Source organism: Arachis stenosperma, chromosome 7, assembly GCF_014773155.1.
Source record: "Arachis stenosperma cultivar V10309 chromosome 7, arast.V10309.gnm1.PFL2, whole genome shotgun sequence".
In the NCBI taxonomy this organism is placed as follows: domain Eukaryota; kingdom Viridiplantae; phylum Streptophyta; class Magnoliopsida; order Fabales; family Fabaceae; genus Arachis; species Arachis stenosperma.
In genome coordinates, this window is record NC_080383.1 from 10,211,384 (window position 1) to 10,220,964 (window position 9,581).

At 25.1% G+C, this 9,581-nt stretch overlaps 1 protein-coding gene across 1 annotated transcript; it reads right to left on the minus strand.

Annotated features, from left to right (window-relative positions):
- Positions 1–6,329: 6,329 nt before the first annotated feature.
- LOC130941238 (peroxidase P7-like) lies at positions 6,330–9,581 on the minus strand. The gene is made up of 4 exons (XM_057869666.1): positions 9,259–9,581; positions 8,307–8,498; positions 8,067–8,232; positions 6,330–7,118 (listed from the first exon to the last, which is right to left on the minus strand). Exons 1-4 carry the CDS (start codon positions 9,466–9,468, stop codon positions 6,724–6,726), a joined length of 963 nt encoding a protein of 320 aa, XP_057725649.1. The 5' UTR covers positions 9,469–9,581; the 3' UTR covers positions 6,330–6,723.

Sequence of the window (9,581 nt, forward strand, 5' to 3'; positions counted from 1 at the left end):
TAATTTTTTATATTCTAAAGTAACTATTCTTAGGATTAAAGTTTTTTAATTGTGATAAAAATTAGAAATTGATTTAAAAAATTAAAATATTTTTTTAATTAATTTACATACGACTAAAAAATATTATAAAGGAGTTGAATTGTGTTTTTTAATCTAAGAATCAAAGTATGTACATTATAAATACATAACTCTCCAATTTGTTATTCCAAATTTTTTTACTCATGTAATTATTTAACTTAATTACAAATTAAAAAAAAATCAAGTCAATTTCACTACGATCAAACCCAAAGACCATTTATATATAAACATTGCATAATTAAACTCTTCTTATAAAATTTTTCCTTGTTTGTATTTTTTAGTCGTTTTAATACATGTATCAAGTATATAAATTAAATACTATTAGAATTTAGAAGTATTTAACAGATTAATAAAAAAAGAGTTAAATAAATATGTAAATAATTGAAAACATAATGCCAATTTTTAAATATACTTCATAATTGAATAAATAAAATGTTATTATTATTAATAGTAAGTTGAATTAAAATATGAGCAATGTTATATAACCGTTAGTAAATATTATTATTTTATGTTAACAATAATTTATATTTATATTTATAGACGTTTTATATACAAAAGCATATAATTTGTATTTATATTTATTACAGTTTTATACACATAAATCAATATAATTTGTATTTATATTTTTTAGAATTTGCATATATAAATTAATAAAATTTATTTATTAAAAATAATTTAATATTTGTACTGGCTAAATAATAACCAGAATTACTAAAAATTGCTAGTTTTAAAAAATTTCTCATAGAATATTAATTTACAAATGAATTAAAGAAAGTCATGTAACTCTTTTTTCATTTTTTAATTATACAAAAAAAAGCTCTTTTGATATATATTATATAGAATTAGTTATCAATTTTCTCTATCAATTAAAAAGCATATATGTTATAATTTTTGTAAAAAATAATTATATTAATTAAAATTTAATTCATATTTTAGCTAATTAATATTTTTTTATCTTAGCTAATTAATCTTATTATTGGTATTAAAAGTTTAAAATTTTTTTTATTTTTCTTGCAGGACCCATTAAAAAGAAAAAAAAATCAAGAGAGTCAAGGACCAACTTATATACAAAAAAAAAGGTCCAATACAATATAAATGACTTCTCCTTTATTGTGCCTAACCAAGCCAACCTACCAACTTTTTAGGTTACCGCAGTTGGCCAAATTACTTCCCCAACATAAAGACAAAATAGTATACACGTGTTGCAAGAAGAGTTATGTTATAGGATTATCTGTAAACTTAAATTTGTACACTATAATTTACCTTAAAAATTTTATCTATTATTCAAAATTTCAAATACACTCAGGTTTAGTATTATATTAAAAATAGTTTATAAATAAATTATTTTATATTTAAATTTTTAGTTCTAAAAATACTTATTTTATAGAAATATGATAAAAAATAATAGTATTCTTAAAAAAATTATTTTTTTTTACTTTTCTATTAGTTTTTAAATAATTTCTTAGAAAATTACAATTTAATTTTAAAAATTATACTAGACATTAATACTATTACTTTTTATAAATCAAAAGCTTAAAAAATTATTTTTAAAACTTTCTAAACAGACCCTTATTCCACCAATCGAGTCACAGGTATCGAACATATTGATATCTAACCATTTTCCGTAAAGTGGTGACGAAGAGTATAACTTGTACAAATCTTTCCATTTTCCAATTCAATTCGATCCATTCGTTCTTAGAGCTATTTACTCGATTGCAGACATTTCGGGAACCCAAAGAAAGAAGTAGTCTGCTTTATTGAATCTTTAAAAATTAAAAATTGTTTAGATAAATTTTTAAAAAATATCCTTTTTTTAGTTATATTTTTTAAAAAGTATATAAAAAATTAAAAAATTATATTTAAATATTTTATAAAAAAATATTCTTATCTATTAATTATATTTTGTTCCCAAGTTCTCGAAGTTGTAATAACGTCCATGCGAGAGAAGGGATTCCAATGCAAGGTTCAAGATATTCCGAGAGTGAGCATGCATGGTTGAATCTCACTCAACTCTTCTTACAATTGCCAACATATTATCACCACCACTAATATTACATTTATTTCTTCAACGGACTTTTATTGTTTTTTTATATAATTATTCAAATACTTTCTCTTATCAACTGAAATGTTTTAAAAAAAAATAATTTTATAAAACAATATTAAAGTTTCTATTACCTAAAAGTCACTTCGATCTTTGGTGACTTGGGAAACAAAATTCAGCATAAGTTCACTATTAAAATAAAAAAAATTATGAAAAAAAATTCAATTAATAGAAGCTAAATTAAAATACATTTTATTAAAAGTTTTTTTTGTTAGTTACGGTAATTTTAATCCGACAAATCAAATACTTTATCATAAATTCATGATGTTATTGGAAGTTAAAATTAGGCTACGACAGCCAGAAAACAAACGAGCAGAAATTTGGGCTAAAGAAAATTCAATTTCTATTCCTTTCTTGCTTATAAGCTCAAATGGAGTTGCTCAGAAAAGATAAAAAACTCAAATGGGATATCCTGTTTAGCCTCCATTTAATATTTATCTTTTTTCATAAAATTATATATAATTAGAATTTTTTCATGACAAAAAGAAAAAAAAAACATAAATTTTCCTTTTTACAATGTATTTAATCAAATTTTCAAAAGACAAAGTATATTTTTTATACATAAATGGATTTTCAATCTTTCTCCAACTACTTATGATGTCATATCTTGTATGTATATGTAAAGTGTTTCTAGCACACTTTTTGCCATCATAAAATGGGGACATATAGCAACGCTAAAAATAAATGAGGAAGACAGATTAAATTAAACATGATTAAATTCAAATGAAATAATAGAAATGTCATTATAAATAGGAGTGGCAGTATCTATCATACCTGTGGATATTTAATTTTATTTAATTTAATTAAGTAGGATTGTCAATCCGATTCGTTGAAGATTAAATATGGAGAGAGTTTAAATATAGATCAGGTAGAATGTTGGTTGAGTCTCAATCCTATCCGATTAACTCGTACTCTATATATGTATATGTTATAAAAACATGTTATAGGTGAGTATTGAATCAAAAATCTCTCCTTAATACAAAAAAAAACTTTATTATTGAGTTAAGATAGATAATTTAATACTTTTATTTATATAAAAACTAATTTTATTTTATAAATACCCAACATTTTATTTGTGTTTACATTATTAATTTAAATAAAGACTTTTATGTAAAATTGAACATTTGATAGTTATGTTGATTATGTGACGACTTTATTGTTTGTCGGATGATTGTGTTGTTTGTATTGATTTTTTAATTTGCATGCTTATTATATTATATAATAATATTGCATATTTGTAAAAATTCGCATGTAGGGTCGGATACCTGCAACTAAAGTTAGGGTTGAATTCAAACCCTATTATATCCTATCTATTGCCATCCCAGAGTTAGGGTTGAATTCAAACCCTACTATATTCTACCTATTGCCACCCCTAATCATAATCAAGAACATTTATTGAGACAAAATAGTAAGAATAACCTTGCTTCTAATTCCGAATTCATATTTTGGTGAAGTCTACATATAGGGTTTAGGTTAGCTAGTGGCACTTTTACAGTAGCTATTAAATATATATTTTTTTCTTATATTAAGGTATTTTAAGATCAGATTGATCTATTTTCGATCATTTTTATATGGCAAGTAAGAATGTTAAAACGGGTCGAAACCATCAAATCAGTTTACCAAATCCATCAAAAAATGAATGGGGATGAGATTCTAAACCGATCTCAACCTCCCATAAGCTCACAATCGCAGGTGCTCTAGATCTTTGTATCTTCGACTATCGATCTCTAGCTTTCTACATCTTCGGCGATCTCAAATTTGTTAGCGATTTATCCATCTCCGACCACTATTATGCATCTCTATTTTTATTTCCCCACAGCAATAGCGGAATTCTCTACTTTTTCGATTATATTATGAGTTATAATGATATTTTTTTTAAAATTTCTAATTCTATTTTGTGTCTCTGTTTTTCTTTTTCGAGACTTTGAATTAGTATTTTTTTTGTCTCTCTAAAACTGATCTATTCTAATCGGCTAAATTTTTCTGCGAAATAATTGCTAAAATTTTTTCTATCCAAATAAAAGATAAAAATTTCTTTTCTTGTATATTTAAGTTTTTATGTTTATTGTGAATTTTAAATTAGTTTATAATTTGACTAATTTTTTATTTATATTTGTATTATCTCATCTTTTATTGAATTAATTTTGACTATATAATTGATTTTTTTTTTTAAATTGGGTGAGCTAATTTTTCGGCCCATTAACCTACCTGTCACAAAACATGATGGATCAAAAATCTAAGTCCATTTATTTTGGCAGACTACTTCATCTCGTTTAATTTTATGGTAGAATGAGATAGATAATCTGCTTTTATACCCGAAATAAAGAGTATATATTTTATGTCGATAAATTTATACATGAGACAAACAATTAAAACAGTTTTAGCTGGCTAATTAATCTTCTAAGAATGTATATCAAAGACTCAAGAGTCAAAATGTTAAAGGTTAAAAAAATTTTGGTAAACAGATTAAAAATTATTAAAATATTATTATATATATAAAAATAAAAAATATCAAGTGAGTTAAAAATACTGTTTTCTTATTTTTTTTAAAAAAAATAAAAATAATTAAAATTTTTTGTCAACAATATAAAAAAAAAACTTGTCAATAAAAGTAGGAGTGTTTATATGAATTGGATCCGATATGTATATTTACGGTGTTTATCTGAATTTGATTAAAAAATTGTAGATATAAATTTGATCTGTAAAGTTATCGAATCTGATCTGATATGCACACTAATAGAATCAGATATACGAAGTTTGGGTAGGTATCCGAATATTCAATACATATCTACAAATCCACAAAAAATAAATAAATAAATAAATAAATAAATATTTTTTTATATTTTATTTTATTTAATAATTATTATATATATTGTATTATTTTATTTTTATTATTTTAAAAAATATATTTAATAATATTTTAAAATTAAATATATTTAAAAAAATAAAAAAAATTATTATTTTTAATAAAAATAAATTTTTAAAAATATTTTTATATTTTAAAAATATATTCAATCTAATATATAAATATACAAATTAAATATGATCAAATTCAAATTTAAAAAATATAAATATTAAATTTAATATAATAATTTTAATATAAATTAAATCAAAATTTTCATTATATCCTATTTACGTTCGCCTTAAACAAAAGTCCTAAAAAAAGTGCATATTATATTGATTATATCCATGGTAATGACGAGGTCAATAATCCTTATCCATACGTATTAGTTTTCATAGTCAACAACTAACTATGTCGCGTAAGTCATGTAGTCAGTATAATTGATTACTATGACCTCATCACCATAAGAAAGAGGGGCAGAGAAAAAGAGGACAAGAAGAAGAAGAAGAAAGAAGCATGGAACACACATGCACTTTAACTCAATAATCAATGATTATGAATAATAATGAGATATTGTATAAGATAAATAATACATCATCAATCATATCAACTATTTGCATACGATTGCATATAGTGATGTATAACGAATAGTCTATGTAATGTGTCTCGTATACATAAACTAGAATAAGCATTTTTTCTTAAATTTCAACTTTAATTTTCAACCATTAGGATGATGGATTCCATTGATTATTAGTGTTTAGTGTACACCAAAACAAGCCTATTACGAAGACAAAAAAAATGGTTTGATTTCAACTTAATTATAATCAATTATTAAACCAAAACAAAATAAGTTTACAAACTCATTATTTTTTTTTCTGAAATTATTACTCTCTTTTTTTTTACTGATCTCATTTTTTTTCTGAATACTTTGTCACACTAACTACTTATCATTATAGTCAATCACTGATCGGTCAGCCACGTTAAATTTTAAATTCTGAATATTAAATTTTAAATTCTAAAAATTCTAAATGTTACATTTTAAATCTTAAAATTAATTTTAGTTTGTTTCACTTTTTGATGTTCTTTTACTTAAATTTTGAATTTTTTAATTATTTTTAGTTTCAAATATTCTTTTTTACATTTCTTTTCTAATTGTTAACTGATTTTTAAATTAATTGATTGAATTAATATTGATTTCCTAGATTTTTTATAACAAAATTAATCTCTTAAGAAAACAAAACATATTTAAAAAGCAAAAAATAAAAAAGTTTACAAAAAATCGAATCTGATCCGAAAATTAAAACCATCAAATCCCAAAAGTCACAATTAAAATAATATAGCTATCAACTTCAACATTTGCACTTGGAAGTAAAGTGATAATAAAACAAATACACAATAAGGCACACAGTTACACTTGGAATAACAAAATTCAAAACACAAGCAAACCAATTCTAGCTAGGATTTTTTTTCCCACTAGCTAGTTATAATTTAGTCAACAGCTCACAAAAAAAAGTGAAAATATGCAGTTAACTTTACGTGAAATTGATGATTGAGAGTCATTAAATGACAATTTAGTAAAAAATATCAAATTATTTAAGAACTCTCAATTATCAAATTCACGTAAAATTATCTGCATTTAAATTTTCACCTCACAAAATATAGGCAAGTAATAACACGTTTCATAGTTGGATTCTTGACTTAATTAGTTCACACTCCTGCAATTCTTTCTAATCTCTCCCTTGGATCCAGTGAGGGGATTTATGTCTCCCATCTTGATCATGGCACTGGCAAAATCGGCGAAAAAAGAGCTAGGGTTTGAGCTGTAGCCGCGAACAATGGAGTCAGTAGATCCTCCGTTGAAGAGTTGCTGGTCGGAATGGAGGAGGCCTTTCCGGTCGACGAGGTTGTTGAAGTAGTGGTTGTCGAATGACGCCGGTGTCTGAAGATCGAGGGGGGCGAGGTTGTTGTCCCCCACACCGGATGCCCTAGGGCAGTTTGATTGCCTTGTTTGAGCAAAGGATGTTACTAATTCGTTGGTCTCATTATAGATGTGAGATCTGAAGGTTGTACATCTTGCTTGTCCAATTGTGTGACCACCTTAAAATCAACATGTGAGCAAATTAGTAAATACAACAAACAAAAAACAAATCTTAGTGTTCAATATCTTAGTTTTATTGGGTCATTTTTCTCCTTTTATTTTAATCTAACTAATTAAGAAACTAGCATATGTTTATTAATCTTTTAGGATTTTTAACATATTCATTAGTGAAAAAATTGGAATTTAATTAGTTATAGATTATCTATATAAAATGATCGAGAATAACAAAAATGTTAGATTAACAGAATTTATATAAAATCATTTATCCAAAAGTTTTAATCCATTAGAAAGAATCGCATGATGAGTAGTTATATTTTTAATATAAAATTTATTTATTGGATTTAAGTAAATTTTATATGGTTTTTTATTATTTAATTTATACTAAAATTCTTTTTTTGTTGTAGGTCAATAAAAATTAAATTTTAAATTTTTTAATAAAGTTTTAATGTTATGATACGAGATATTTTATTCCAAAAACATGAATTGAAGATTATACCACTAGTAAACATTTTGATGTAAACCCAATTTAATGATTATGATTGTGATTTTATAAATAAGAAAAAAAAACTCTTAATTATTATGTTAAGGCAATCATACGAGGGTAATGAATTCTCTCCGGTGAATAAAAAATTGGATAGTGTGCAGTGTTTAATTTAATCATTTATTACTTTCTCTCTTTTATTTATTTCTGGTCCCACTTATAGAATTAAAGGTGAGAGATCACACTGTATTTTATCAAGTGTTAAAAAAACAGGAGAGGATCTATTTCCATTATATGAGTATGTAGTGTTAAAGGTAAAAATTCATGTGCAGTCTACTCTACTTAAAATTGATAATTGAAGACCGCTAGTTAAAAATTTAGTCAAATAAGTTAAATTATCTTAGGTTCTTATTCAATTTCATGTAAAGTCACTAATAGTTTCCACCAATTTTGAATTAGAAGTTACCAGACAATGCGACCAAGTCCTTGGTAGAAAGTCCAAGTGCCCCGAATTTTGAGATTAATTGATTTAGGGTTGAAGTTGGTGCTGGTATCCCGTTGTTGGCAGCAGATTGGCTGGCTGTTCTTGCATCTCTTCTTCCAAGTTTTACATCCCACTCGGGCCCTCCAAGCTGCACATCCATCATTAATCATCAAATTATCACTCAAATTAATTATTTAAGGAATTAATTGTGTGGTTAATTACGATCTTGACGGAGTCTCTGGCAGCGACGGCGAGGATGTCAGCGCAGGAGACAACACCAGGGCAGACTTTCTCAACGGCGGACTTGACGGCGTCGATCACTTCGAATCCGCGGGCAGAGTTCTTGTTGGGACCCGCATTCTTCTCTCCTTTGAAGCTTGATGTATCATCCAGAAGAATTGAACCGTCACATCCCTGTTATAATTAACACATTCTAATGTTTCGTTTCTTCTAAATTTTCTACAAACATAGATGACACTTCAAAACATAACAAAAGACATAGACTTTTGGTGGAGAAGGCTTCACAGATAGATATTTATATGTTAAATTAAATTTTCAAATTTCATGATGTGAATTTATTTAAATTTTTATTATTTTTATATAAAATTTAATTTTAATGTATTAATAATATAAAATATTTTACACAATTATTTAATTGTATTTATTTTTTGAATTATTATTTATGTGGTCATGTAAAAAATATGTTAACATGATATATTATATAATTGAATATATATAATTTATATTAACAATGTATTAAAATTAAATTATTTTATATATCTAAATTATTCATATAAAACGTAACAAATATATGGTCAAAATCTATATAATAAGAAATATGACACTCTTGACCTAATAAGCAATATTACATTAACTAATTAATATATAAGATATGAGTTAGAAAATTGTCATTAACAATTTATATTTTTATCTTTTATTAGTATATGGTGAAGACTTATAGGTAATTATATTCATGTAAAGTTGATAATTAAAAGTTGTTAAATAATAATTCAGTCAAATATGTTAAATCATCTAACAATTCTCAATTAATAACTTTGTGTAAAGATAACTGCACATGAGTTTTTGTTTTTTTTATATAGAACTAATTAATTATTAGTAGTGTGAAGACATTAAATTGTAGAGCAATTAATTAAGAACTATGTGTAGGACTTACATTAACAAAGCAATCATGGAAGAACAAACGTAGGAGAGAAGCACCCATGCGAGTCTCTTTTTTGATGGCAGCTTCCACTGTGCATTTCACAGTGTCAAGGAGTTTTGGACATGAACTTGAATAAAACTCTGTGGAAAGTGATGCATTGGCACTACCCAACACGAGGACAAGGAGGAACAAACCAATCATAACTAGCTTATTTGAACCCATAATAACTCTATAATAAGTCTAAAACCTTAGGATATATTAGGCTCTAGTTAGGTATAGCTGCGTGTTTTAAATTCCTTAATTTTTGTGCCTAAGAGTGTTTCTGTGGTTTCTAA